Raw genomic sequence first — 14590 nt, forward strand, 5'->3', positions numbered from 1 at the left:
TTCTTTTTCAACGGAGCAAACATTAACCTGATCACCAGAGGCAGATGAACGAGACACTTCTCTATCCTGCAGCAGGCCACACGACTTTCACTTAAGACCACAGCTCTGTGGTCTACACGCTCTCTCAATGCTGGTTGGCATTGAAGTGCGCTGCACATGAATAACATTTAAACCCGTGACATGGCTCTTCTGTGGTTGCGGTGCTCAGGCTAAACCTGTCACCCTCAGGAGAGGTGGGCACATGTCATGGCTAAAGCAGAGATCGGGGGTGGCCAAACCTTATGACGCTGCGAACCATAAAAATGAAATATTCACAAGCCGCAGATAACCGCAAGTTACACCGTGCGGTGGTCACTTGCGCTGGTTGGCCGAGAATTTTGGATTTTAAAAAATCTGTGGGAGCGCCGTGGAAATGCTCATGTCCCGGGGCCGCGTCCACTTAAGCAGTTTTCTATTTCGGATAAAATTAAAACCACAAAGTTACAAACGATTTGACCATCTATCGAGTTGCACTTTGAACTGACTGGGAGCCACACGTGGACTGAGTCACGGTTTGGGCACCACGGGTTTATCCGCGAGCGGCGCACATTCTGGCACGGTAGAGTTGGATGGCTCCATCAAAACGAAGTTGATCGTTGCGAGTGGGAGCTGTCATCCACCTGTCATGACATTGATGCAGTTTCTGCAAAGAGAAGAAATCTGTTTAACACGTAGGCTTTCGCGACCAATATCATCCATAACAGGTTTTTTTAGGTTAGATCGCGTAAATGTGTCGTTAAACCCGCCAGCACCCGACACTGCCAATCAGTAAGGTTTGTCATGCAAATACGCCAATTCATAACTAGTACAGCGCACCGGTGTGTTGCAGGAAATCCACAACATTTACAATCTGAGTATGACCTTTCATCAGCAATTACAACGAGCATCATCAGGCACAGCCAGATTTTCAGAAGAAATCAAGTGGAATGTTGAAGATGAATCTATTACTTACATCTTGAGATCACGGTGGCAATGCATATTCAGATTTTTCTTTCATCCAAACGTAAGAAACGTGTAAATCATTAAGCGCAACAGTGAATGCGTAACACCGTGATAACGCTATTTGACAACAGTTCACATTCATTGTACACCTGTAGTTTACCGAGCGTTGTAGACTATAACATTCGTCTCAGCAGCTGGGACTTTTCCATGAGATTTCATTGACTCAGAGTTCACAGACAAACACCGAGGCTGTGGCCCCAAGCTGTTCAGCACGAGTGGGAAGAAAACACTTTAAAAGGGACTTTCAGCCACACACGTTCCTGAAAGCAGGCTCTGGTTACATCACTGCAGCATTACCATCCTAGCTTTTAATACCAATGCAGTGATTCTACTAGAGCGCTATTATGGTATGCAAAAGTCACTTTAAAGTTATATGTTCGCATTCGCTGGGTATTACAACTCGTTAAGACAGCTTTGGACAGCTCAGGTAGCCTGCAAGGTAAGAACCACGTATTTGTGGGTTGTGTTTTTCCTTGAAAACCTACAAGTTTGCCTTGATGTGGGTCCTTGTTCAGTCTTCTCTCTCGGTGCATTTAGTTTTCTCCCCTTTTGGTTTGCGACTGTGTTTTCAGCATCATGTCATGTAGCAAGTCCCAGTGTACCACCTTGCAATAGGATGACCCACAGAATTACTCTTGAAGTCACTTCAATTGCTTTCTTTATGCACACGACAGAACACACTTTACGTGCCCTGGAGTGTCCGTTGCATGTCAATCAAACCAATGTCTTGAAATTATTCACTCATAGGTAGTTAAGAGCCGAATGAGACCAAGAGTCTTTCACAAATTGACAACTCAATTTAAATAAGCGCAGCAAAGCAGAACGTTCTAAATATTAACAGAAAACTCTGAAAAACTTCGTTTATTGTTTTTTTTTCTCCAACAGAATAAACAAAAAAAATCCTAATCGACAGTTGCGGGCATTTTAATTATTATTTCGTAACATTTTCATTCGTAACTTGTCAAACAATAACGGCGTATCAAAACCTGAGAGGGGAGCGGGTGCTAAGCATAAAGCAACATCATACCACTCCTTTACAAACACTATCAAACTGCAATGTTAAACTTTTGGAACACGATGATCATTTGGACTTCGTGTCTCACGTTACAAGGGTGTGTCCCTCTGGGGTGGCTTGGCACTTAGCAGGTGCTTTACCTAGGGCAGCAACATTTTTGTGTAAAGCCCAAAAACAAATTCACACCACTGCAATTTCCTGTTTGAGTACACAGGTGAATATGCCACAATTGAGATAATTACAACATTTTACAGATAAAAATAACAATATCACCACGTTTCAATCGCAACACAAGCAATCGTCATCAGGTGAAAAATATCGCGGGATATTTCTCACCTTATGACGATTGTTTGTGTTGCGATCGAAACGTCGTGATAGCTATTTTTATTATTTTTGATCTATCTATGTGGCTTTACCGAAAGACCCAAGAATATGAATTCCTGCAGCCACAAAAGCTTTAAGTCAAGATTTAACATTTTACAGTTTGGGTTCTTTGAACGTGCAGTCATTGGTTGAAACTCAACTCGCTAAATTTGAGCATCATGGTTAATCACGGGGTTACGTCTCCTGGGCTTGACCTCAAGATCTCAGCGGTGCTGAGCTCAGCGCTCCAACACGGCATCAGCTTGGCATGTAAACATCTCACCCCAACAGCCATTTCACTCATTGTCATTATACAGGGGTGCAAGAACAGCAAATTCCAATTATTTGATCAAATTTTTATGGTCTTGTTTGTAACAATTCTAATTTATCCTGTCTCGTTCATACAGCAGCGTTACCTCCATTAGACCGTTGCTTGCATGCAACTTGGAGCCCTTTGTCAATCCACTGCTGGATGGAGGCCTCCCCACACCTACTTGACCATCCTTCACCAAGCTTATCAGTGTGGGTTGGTGAAGGGGAGGCCGAGGCCTGGTTCAGATATCGCTCGCCACGGCTGTTAGCAATCGCCGGCAAACAAACTCAAGCTATTCGGGTTCACAGCGCAGCACGCTGATCACTTGCCCCACCGCTCCCCTCGTCATTTGCATATAATTCGCCTAAATTGTGAAAAAAAAGAATCTATATTAACCTCTGACTCTACACATATTGACGTGCATAACATTAGCCTCCCTAAGCCACCGGGCTACCTCTGGCTCAATCTTCACGAAGGTACTGCTCGGGGAGTTCCTCTTCCTGCAGGTACGCGAGCTGAGAGGATTTGGCTTGCGGGGAGGAGGAACCCTTGCTGCCGGCCTCCCTCTGCTTTGCCAGCAATGCCGTGCGCTGGATCTCCCCCACTTGCACCTTGGCGACCTTCGTCTCAGCCGCCCTGGCCTGGGCGTGAGCCTCCTCCAACTGCTCCTGCAGCAGCTGCAGGTGAGTGAGTGCTACTTTTGCCGCCGTTTCCACACCTGGCAGAGAAAAACACACGAGCAATTGTAGAGTTTATGAGGTTTTCCCACCGGGACTAGGGTCTCGTAGGGTTGTCATCAGTACCATGTGCTCGAATATTAAAAGAGTAAATAAAAAACAAGCCGCAGTTGATGTTGTGCAACAAATTAGTATGGCGAGATGGATCTCAGGGGATCATAAAACTGGATTGGCAAATCTGCGCGATACTTGGCAATCCATTAACCCCATTGTCAAACCCAAAAAGCCTAAGACGTCCATATAATTGCCTTTTAACCATCCCTAGAGCAAGAAAATGAAAAGGGCATAAAGCTTTTGCCGTTGCAGCACCAACGTTTTGGAACCTTGTTTCCTCCAATAACGTTGTAAATCTTCCTTCAAAATGCATCCTTAAGCAGAAGATTAGTGCTGGATACAACAATCATTTGCAAGTGTGATTTGTAACTTTCATCCTTTGCCATGTATCGATAGTAACATTTTAACGTGACATTTTTTACGACTGTCTTTGATGTTGTTTTGCTGACTTGCTTAAGCTGGGGAATTGGTGTACGTATGCAATATAGAATATGACGTTTCGATTTCAACACAAGCAATCGTCATCAGGTAGAAAACAAACCTAGTGAACTTAGAAATATAATGCAATGCAACACAGAGAGTTGGCTAACGTAATAGTCAGCACCTTACCTGGTTGATTACGTTCTTCCAAAGATTGCTAAATTTGAGAGAGAGACAAAACACAGACACGGAGACACACGGACAGACACACAAGCAGAGAGAGACAACACAGAGACACACAGAGAGAGACACACACAGTCTCTCTCTGCTTGTGTGTCTGTCTGTGTGTCTTCGTGTCTGTGTTTTGTCTCTCTCTCAAATTTAGCAATCTTTGGACGAACGTAATCAACCAGGTAAGGTGCTGACTGTTACGTTAGCTGACTCTCTGTGTTGTATTGCATTGTATTTCCAAGTTCACTAGGTTTGTTTTCTACCTGATGACGATTGCTTGTGTTGTAATCGAAACGTCGTATTCTATTATTTAATTTGTTCTTTCTACGTGACTTTACCAAAAGAATCAAAGAGTAATTCCTGCAGTCACGAAAGCTTCAAATCAAGTTGTATGCAATATACTTGATCTTGCTTACATATTAAATGTTTGTGATTTGTTTTCTTTTCCGAAACTTTGCACTCCGATCGTTGTCTGTATTGTTTGTTTTTGTAACTTTCTGAACCAACCATATTGGACATCTGTTAAAAAGAACTTCATAGCTTACTGGATTTCTCCATTGATAAAGACATATTCTGATTCTGCATTGGGTCAGATATGGAGAGACGAGGAGGAAGGCAAGAATGGTGCTTGGTATCCATCTTGGATAAGCTGAAAGTCGACTCAGATGGCTAGAGGGCCCTTTGGTAAGAAGACAAGAAAACCTTATTAATGTGGCCACCGGCATAAAATTGTCCATCAGGGGGATTTTTGAGACGTATGCAAGATCTGAGTCACCACAGCCCCTCTTTTCTCTGCAGGTGATGGGGGAGAGTGTTGAATTCGTTTCCACAAAGTTTCGTAGTACTTCGTCATCTCAGTCAGTGAACCCATGGCGCCTGCAGGGTGTGTCCCGTGACCTCCTGCTTCACGTGGCCTTAACGTCCACATAGCCTGGCACAAGCGCCGTGGTGACGTCACCGCCACTTAGTGGCGAATGGCGGTTGTTGTTGGGGGGAGTGTGCGGAGGGCGGGTGGCAGCAGAGGGCACCTGCTTTGAAGGCAGCTTCGGCCGCCCCTTTCGAGAGGTACAGCGCCGCAGTCCACGTCTCCTCCATCTTCTGACACTCGTCCTGCCGCCGGATGACCTGCGGCATCACAACAGATGATTTCACGACGGCAGTAGTGCATCGTGAAGCAACGTCGTGAAATGTTCCTTCGAAAAAATATCCAGAAGCAGAAGATTACTGCTGGATAAGGTCACATTTGGTAATATGATATGTAACTTTGACCCTTGACTGTGTATCGATAGTTTAATGTGAGTATGAAACATTTACGAGACACTTAAAGGCCCCACATCTCTTGTCTGGCTTTCCGAGCGACACGGAGCCTGGCTCTACGCCTCAGAGTAATTATGCCTGTGAAATAGTGCGTGTGTTAAGAATTGCATTGTTGTTATTATCATTACGTCTGCGCGAGCTTCAACAATAAGGTTCCAGACGGACTCCTCGTCCTTCGAGCTGAGCTGGGCCATCAGGTCCACGTACTGCTGCGAAAGCGATCCCATCGTGTGTAAGGCCTGCTCGCCAGACACATGACACACACAGAAATAAGCACACACAGAGATAAGCACACGCAAGTACATACGTTTCTTCTAATCCATGGTGCGTACAAGCACCACACTGCAGGTCACAACACTTCTCTTTGCACTTCTGTCCTCACACTGCTCCACTTTAGAATTCCCTCCCATCGTCTCTTTTCCCAAAATTATAATGTCCCTGGCTCAATGCAAGAAAGCAAATGCACTCACGCTTATTAATTACCACTTCGTCAGTGCTCTCTGTTGCCAGCCACTCGTTGTTCTGGGTTTTGTGCTCAACAACCATTATTTGACATGCTAACAGGAAACTATACATGGCACCTCCACGCCAGCTATGCATGCGACTTTGAATCACTTGAAAAATGGTAACAAGCTGGAATGTTTCCCATTTACTTGTTTAACAAGGTCAGAACCCGAGAGACCGGGATCAGTCTTTTTGCAAGAGTGACACGGGGCATGGGTTTGCGAGTAAGGGGCAAATATTGCTGTGTACCGTCCAAATTGAATCATTTGTGGATCATTTTAAAATTTGGCAAATTTGGCAAATTTGGACCCCAACGCCAACTCTTGTGAATGACGCCAGGGGATCTTTAATGCCCACGGTGAGTGACGCAGTATACTATGGCTACTACACCCACAGTATCGGTGCGGCGCTAGATTTGAACCGTAAACCAACTACTAAACTACTTTTTATTTTACCAGGTAAGGCCCACTAAGCTACATACAGAAGCTCTTTTCAGAAGCGACCTGGGCACAACTGATAGCTCAACAAAGTGGCTTATCATGTGGAAATTTACAGCGGCCAATTACTCTAAACGCATGTTGAATCTTAATGTCAACGGAAAATCAGGAGTACCCGGAGAAAAATCCATGTGACCATGGCAAGAACATGCAAACTCCAAATATACAACAGGCGTCAGAACTGAACCCACAAACCTCCTGTGAACCAGGCGAGGTAGTTAACATCTCGCCAGCGTGGCACGCCGCCTCTATGACAAGCGGCGAATGCGCCACCGCTGGGCCACATCACCACCGCCCAACGGTTGTGTTGCGAGTGCTGCGACGCCAACGTGCCTTCGTGTATCTGTCGAGGGAATCCAAGAGGGCCAGCGCAGCCTGAGAGAGAAAGGCAGTGGCTCCATCCGTGGCCAGGGAGGCAGCCCTTTTGAGCAGCGTCTCTTGACTCAGAGAGTTTGCCTCAGGGATCTGTGTGTTGCCACGCACATTCATGACACAGGTAACAATCAATTACAGTATGTGCCATCATTATGAATACCATTGACAAAAAATCACTTTGAAACGAGATGCATTTCAAGTGTTTGACCCAGACCTATGAGAAGAGGGTATCTCAGTAAATATGAATTACTGTGCTTACATATTTGTCCTGGTTTCACACATTTTTTTAATTGAATAATTTTGTACATTTGGTATTCGCACCATTCTTATGGTGGAATGCTTTCACGAAAGCATTATGTTCACAGACGATCGTAGTCTGTAGTAGTTTCACAATAGGGGCCCATGTTGCTATATATGCAATCCATAACATTAAAACATTTGACAATGACAACGGCACACAATAGCCTACACTTTTAATCCACTGTGAAGCAGAAGGCTTGTAGTATCTCCCGGTTAATACACCTGCAATATTAACCAGGGCCACCTGTTGGATTCCAACTGTGAATTTCTGCAAAAAGCGGTGAACGTCAACCACTGGGCCACGCCACTGCCTCAACGTGACATATAAGCAAAATCTTGAGGTGGGTAACTCTGATTCAGTTGACATGGAATCGCCCAATACATTTGTTTGCTTATGACATATGGGTTAAATGTTGCAAATAAGACCCATAATTTAGCATTAGGCACACATAACAAAGGTAGAAAAGGCAGACAATACAAACAAGACCGTGCAAACAAATAACCATCCATAAATCAGGAGTGAATTATTACATGCCAAACATGAATACACACATGCTAAAAGACAAAGATCCCTCGCGTAACCTTGTAGACTGCTGTGCCAAGTGCTTTTAGCAAGCGCCTATTCAGGTCTCTGTGGCGCACAAGGGGGTGGTGTGCACAGCACCACGCCTGGCTGTCTTTGTCTCCCCAGTGTTTATGTTACATAGAAGCTTGATCAATTCCCACAAGTATATATAGAGTACGAACGTGCTGACACCAGTCAGGAAATTACGAAGTTAACAGAAGATCACCTTACCTGCACTGAGACACACACACACACCATGCGTGAACATGCACCACACGTGCAGTGGCACGCATGATTTGTGAAGCAGAACATGTACATAGATAGGTACATAATAAAATTGACGTATTAGTTAGTTCATGTCAACCCTACTACCAAACTAGGCAATACCTGAGTTTTCATTAAGGAGGGAAATTAATCAACTTAGTCAGATAAAAAATGGCACTTTTAAATCACATAAAATGAGTAATCCTTCGTTTTTTAAATATTTCGTTTTAGCAGTCACTACCTCCTGGAATAATACACGATACATTTGTATTTAGAATAGCCTCCTGATTCCAACTGATGAATGGGATATTGTCCATCATGTGTAGATTATTTTCGATTGCAATATTTTTCAGTATGGGCTAAATGCATATATTAAGCAAACTTTAAAGGAAGTATATGGTTTCATCCTGTACCTGAACAGGATACTCTTTTAGCATGGACATCGAATTTATCTGTACTGTTGATTTTTCAAATAATTGTTACATGAATACATGGCACTAAATGAAATAAAAATAATTGGAATGCCGTGAATGATGAATCCCATTGTCCTCAGAACCTGAAAAGTTCATAGCTGAGTGACCGATGTCACTGATCAGTCATCAAGGATTTCTGCAATGAACTTGAAGACATTCACAAGGGTGTTGAGGTGTTTGTTCAATTCCATTTTAAGAAATGGACTGTGTGCGTAAGGAAATCAAAAAATACCAATAAAATTCACGTAGAGAGCCATCGTGAACTCACTGGCAAACACGTCACGTCATTATTGGGTGCCATGGTGGTAAGATGTTAACTACCTCGCCTGGTATACAGGAGGTCGTGGGTTCAATCCCAACTCCTATATATTTGGAGTTTGCATGTTCTCCTCGTGGTCATGTGGATTTTTATCAGGGTCCTGCAGCTTTTCCCTCCACATCTAAAATCGTAATTGGGTGCAATAAACTTCTGCATGATAAGCCACTTCGTTGCGCTACCAATTGTGGCCGGGTCACTTCTGAAAAACAGTTTCATAGCTCAGTGGGCCTTCCCTGGTGAAAATAAATAAAAGTTAAGTTTTTAGATTTCGATTTAAAGCTTTCGTGACTGCAGGGATTCATCTTCTTGGTTCTTTCGGTAAAGTCACGCAGAAGGAAAATGATAAAATAAAAAAATAAAACATAATAAAATAATTCTCACGACGTTTCGGCCACAACGCAAGCAGCCGTCTTCAGGTGAAGAACAGGTCTCCTTGACAGACCCGGTCTTCACCTGAAGACGGCTGCTTGCGTTGTGGCCGAAACGTCGTGAGAATTATTTTATTATATTTTATTTTTATTATTTTATCATTTTCCTTCTACGTGACTTTACCGAAAGAACCAAGAAGATTAAGTTTTTAGCTTAGCTTAGACACCGTGGTGGCTCGTGTGTGTGTGTGTCTGTGTGTTGGGTCATACAGGGAAGACTGGTACAGCACAGAGGGAGGCTCCTGCCAGCGCTCCGGCGGTCCCCAGCAGGCGAGGTCCCAGCAGCCGGCGTGCCCAGACGTGGAAGCTGCTGCGCTTGGGAGGCGGCAGCAGCACGGACCTACGTTTGAGCAAAGAGCAGAGGTCACGCTTTGGGACAGGGGTGGAGAACACACGGCCCGTGCCACACATCCGGCCCGTGACTTCACTTCGTATGGTCCACAGCCACTTCGCGCCAGACCACTTCAACACGGTCTGCAGAGTATATTTGTCATGGCATACAGCTTCATGCAGAAACAGAAAATTTATGCTGGAGGAATCAGATGAGCTATGAAGCTCTTTTCTCACAGATGTCTAGTGGGGGTACGGGGTAAGAACGTTACAACAATACACCTTAAATTCGCACGGTGTGTTATTGGTGTTGATCAATGTTATTGGTGTTGATCAATGTTGTCGGTGTTGATCAATGTTGTTGGTGTTGATCAATGTTGTCGGTGTTGATCAATGTTATTGGTGTTGATCCAGTGTTGTTGATCAATGTTGTTGTAGTTGATCAGTGTTGTAGTTGATGAGGTGTGCAGTGTTTAGGGTTCCGTTGTCGAGGCGGCAATGTGTGTAACGAGGTGTAAGTAACGAGGTAACCACGCGTGTAGTTGATGGCTGACAACTTGACGATTGTGTATACGATGAGGTGCAGATTCCGTGTTGTAAGTTGTTGATGACGAGGTGTTGATGACGAGGTGTTGACGATGACATGGTGTTGATGACATGGTGTTGATGACATGGTGTTGATGACGAGGTGTTGATGACGAGGTGTTGACGAGGTGACGATGTGTTGATGACGAGGTGTTGATGACATGGTGTTGATGACGAGGTGTTGATGACGAGGTGTTGATGACGAGGTGTTGATGACGAGGTGTTGACGAGGTGACGATGTGTTGATGACGAGGTGTTGATGACGAGGTGTTGACGATGACATGGTGTTGATGACATGGTGTTGATGACGAGGTGTTGATGACGAGGTGTTGACGAGGTGACGATGTGTTGATGACGAGGTGTTGATGACATGGTGTTGATGACGAGGTGTTGACGAGGTGACGATGTGTTGATGACGAGGTGTTGATGACGAGGTGTTGACGATGTGTTGATGACGGTTGATGACGAGGTGTTGATGACATGGTGTTGATGACGAGGTGTTGATGACGAGGTGTTGATGACGAGGTGTTGATGACGAGGTGTTGATGACGAGGTGTTGACGATGTGTTGATGACGAGGTGTTGATGACGAGGTGTTGACGATGACATGGTGTTGATGACGAGGTGTTGATGACGAGGTGTTGACGATGACATGGTGTTGATGACATGGTGTTGATGACGAGGTGTTGATGACGAGGTGTTGATGACGATGTGTTGATGACGAGGTGTTGATGACATGGTGTTGATGACGAGGTGTTGATGACGAGGTGTTGACGAGGTGACGATGTGTTGATGACGAGGTGTTGATGACGAGGTGTTGATGACGAGGTGTTGATGACGAGGTGTTGACGATGTGTTGATGACGAGGTGTTGATGACATGGTGTTGAATACGAGGTGTTGATGACGAGGTGTTGATGACGAGGTGTTGATGACGAGGTGTTGATGACGAGGTGTTGATGACGAGGTGTTGACGAGGTGACGATGTGTTGATGACGAGGTGTTGATGTGTTGATGACGAGGTGTTGATGACGATGTGATGACGTGATGTTGATGACGATGTGTTGATGACGTGATGTTGATGACGAGGTGATGATGACGTGATGTTGATGACGAGGTGATGATGACGCGGTGTTGATGTGTTGATGACGATGTGTTGATGACGTGATGTTGATGACGATGTGATGATGACGTGATGTTGATGACGAGGTGATGATGACGTGATGTTGATGACGAGGTGTTGATGACGTGATGTTAATGACGAGGTGTTGATGACGATGTGTTGATGACGAGGTGTTGATGACGATGTGTTGATGACGAGGTGTTGATGACGATGTGTTGATGACGCGGTGTTGATGATGCGATGTTGATGACGAGGTGACGATGACGTGATGACGTGATGACGATGTGTTGATGACGAGGTGTTGATGATGCGATGTTGATGACGAGGTGACGATGACGTGATGACGATGTGTTGATGACGAGGTGTTGATGACGTGATGTTGATGACGAGGTGATGATGACGAGGTGTTGATGACGCGGTGTTGATGACGAGGTGTTGATGACGAGGTGTTGATGACGAGGTGTTGATGACGAGGTGACGATGACGAGGTGACGATGTGTTGATGATGTTGATGACGAGGTGTTGATGACGTGATGACGATGTGTTGATGACGAGGTGTTGATGACGAGGTGACGATGTGTTGATGATGTTGATGACGAGGTGTTGATGACGTGATGTTGATGACGTGATGTTGATGACGCGGTGTTGATGTGTTGATGACGTGATGTTGATGACGTGATGTTGATGACGAGGTGTTGATGACGTGATGTTGATGACGAGGTGTTGTTGACGAGGTGTAGATGACGTGATGTTGATGACGTGATGTTGATGACGTGATGTTGATGACGTGATGTTGATGACGAGGTGTTGTTGACGAGGTGTTGATGACGCGGTGTTGATGTGTTGATGACGTGATGTTGATGACGCGATGTAAGTATGCGCATTAATTGATCGTGATGTTATGCAGCAGATAGATGAGTTTGTTTTTATGTGACTGTACGTTGATGAGGCGTTTACAAACGTTTGTAATGGATGATGATGATGCATTGTGGTTGATTATATAAATCTGATGACGAGTTGAGATGGTTGTTAAGGTGTAACTTGTTGAGGTTTAAGTTAACGAGGTGTAACTTGACGAGGTGCAACTTGTTGAGGTTTAAGTTAACGAGGTGTAACTTGACGAGGTGCAACTTGACGAGGTGCAACTTGACGAGGTGCAACTTGTTGCCACGTGCGCTGACGGCGTGGGTGAGATGAAGTTAACCTCCGACTGGCACGGTTGGCTACGTACGGTGCGAAAAAAGTCCACCGTACAGTAACGATGAGAGAAGAGTGTGTGTGTACAGCTCACACGAGGACGTGTGGATAACTTATTAAGTGAGCAGTCCAGCAGTGGAGTGAGACCACGTAGACGTGGGTAGCGAACTGCACTGCGAACCCGGCCACCCGAGTTCGAATCCCGCTCACGGCCTACATCAGTGTGACGCTCTCATCTCAACCGATCCTAGGCCCTCCCATAGGTCGTCTCAGCCTCAAAAGCAGTACCCCAGCGCCATGAAAACATCGCCACTGGGGAGACAAAGGCGGTCGGGCGTGGTGCTGGCCACACACAGCCGCGTCCCGGCCTTCATAGGTGCTCGCGAACAGCACTTGCCCTGCCAGTGTGCGAGAGGCTTTGTCGCCGATGAGGATGACCTCTGTGTGGTGCATGTGGTATTGCTGGCGAGGCGTGACCGGTGCCGGCGCGTGTGTGTGTGACGACGACGAGGTGGTGGCTGCTGATGGCGAGGTGGTGGTGGTGGTGATGATGAGGCCATCCCCTCCTCCTCCTGCTACCCACACGCACCAGCGGAGCAGTCGCAGAGCAGCGGTCGCCACCTCGCGGCCTCGTGTGGAGGCCATGCCGAGCACAGTGACGAAGTCGCGCACAGCGTGACGCACTCGCGCGTCTCGGTTCAAACGACATGACGTCACGCTTTGTGCAACTCGCGGGCTGACGTCACGAGCCCCGCCGAGCCGTCAAGAGGATGACGTCATCTCTCGTCCCCCTCCACGCACTCTCCTACCTCTCCCCTCTCATCTCACTCTACTCACCTCCACGCACTCTCCTACCTCTCATCTCACTCTACTCCCCTCCACGCACTCTCCTACCTCTCCCCTCCCATCTCACTTCACTCCCCTCCACGCACTCTCCTGCCTCTCCCCTCTCATCTCACTCTACTCCCCTCCACGCACTCTCCTACCTCTCCCCTCTCATCTCACTCCACTCCCCTCCACACACTCTCCTACCTCTCCCTCTCATCTCACTCCACTCCCCTCCACGCACTCTCCTACCTCTCCCCTCTCATCTCACTCCACTCCCCTCCACGCACTCTCCTACCTCTCCCCTCTCATCTCACTCCACTCCCCTCCACACACTCTCCTACCTCTCCCCTCTCATCTCACTCCACTCCCCTCCACGCACTCTCCTGCCTCTCCCCTCTCATCTCACTCCACTCCCCTCCACACACTCTCCTACCTCTCCCCTCTCATCTCACTCTACTCCCCTCCACACACTCTCCTGCCTCTCCCTCTCATCTCACTCTACTCCCCTCCACGCACTCTCCTGCCTCTCCCCTCTCATCTCACTCTACTCCCCTCCACGCACTCTCCTGCCTCTCCCCTCTCATCTCACTCCACTCCCCTCCACACACTCTCCTCCCTCTCCCCTCTCATCTCACTCCACTCCCCTCCACGAAATCTCCTACATCTCCCCTCTCATCTCACTCTACTCACCTCCACGCACTCTCCTGCCTCTCCCCTCTCATCTCACTCTACTCACCTCCACGCACTCTCCTACCTCTCATCTCATTCTACTCCCCTCCACGCACTCTCCTGCCTCTCCCCTTTCATCTCACTCTACTCCCCTCCACGCACTCTCCTGCCTCTCCCCTCTCATCTCACTCTACTCCCCTCCACACACTCTCCTGCCTCTCCCCTTTCATCTCACTCTACCCCCTCCACGCACTCTCCTACCTCTCATCTCACTCTACTCCCCTCCACGCACTCTCCTGCCTCTCCCCTTTCATCTCACTCTACTCCCCTCCACGCACTCTCCTGCCTCTCCCCTCTCATCTCACTCTACTCCCCTCCACACACTCTCCTGCCTCTCCCCTTTCATCTCACTCTACTCCCCTCCACGCACTCTCCTGCCTCTCCCCTCTCATCTCACTCTACTCCCCCTCCACGCACTCTCCTGCCTCTCCCCTCTCATCTCACTCCACTCCCCTCCACACACTCTCCTACCTCTCCCCTCTCATCTCACTCTACTCCCCTCCACACACTCTCCTGCCTCTCCCCCTCTCATCTCACTCAACTCCCTTACACGCACTCTCCTACCTCTCATCTCCCTCTCCTACC

General features: G+C 47.0%; 1 protein-coding gene across 1 annotated transcript; it reads right to left on the reverse strand.

The window, feature by feature from the left end:
- Positions 1-1875: 1875 nt before the first annotated feature.
- DIABLO (diablo IAP-binding mitochondrial protein) lies at positions 1876-13140 on the reverse strand. Its single transcript, XM_061571562.1, has 6 exons — positions 13038-13140; positions 9427-9556; positions 6826-6957; positions 5620-5730; positions 5203-5299; positions 1876-3450 (listed from the first exon to the last, which is right to left on the reverse strand). The coding sequence occupies exons 1-6, from the start codon at positions 13091-13093 to the stop codon at positions 3194-3196; spliced, it is 783 nt and encodes a 260-aa protein (XP_061427546.1). The 5' UTR covers positions 13094-13140; the 3' UTR covers positions 1876-3193.
- Positions 13141-14590: the final 1450 nt, after the last annotated feature.

This window comes from Lethenteron reissneri, chromosome 48 (assembly GCF_015708825.2).
Source record: "Lethenteron reissneri isolate LAM-NWPU_2019-01 chromosome 48, ASM1570882v1, whole genome shotgun sequence".
In the NCBI taxonomy this organism is placed as follows: domain Eukaryota; kingdom Metazoa; phylum Chordata; class Hyperoartia; order Petromyzontiformes; family Petromyzontidae; genus Lethenteron; species Lethenteron reissneri.

Bases quoted from the DNA above. Each gene is read 5' to 3' on its own strand.
- DIABLO (XM_061571562.1), bottom strand. From the start codon at position 13,093: ATGGCCTCCACACGAGGCCGCGAGGTGGCGACCGCTGCTCTGCGACTG. The intron at 5,300-5,619 runs GTAATGATAATA...GTGATGCCGCAG, and splicing joins TTGTTGAAGCTCGCGCAGAC to GTCATCCGGCGGCAGGACGA. The intron at 3,451-5,202 runs GTGCCCTCTGCT...TTTCTCTGCCAG, and splicing joins CGAAGCTGCCTTCAAAGCAG to GTGTGGAAACGGCGGCAAAA.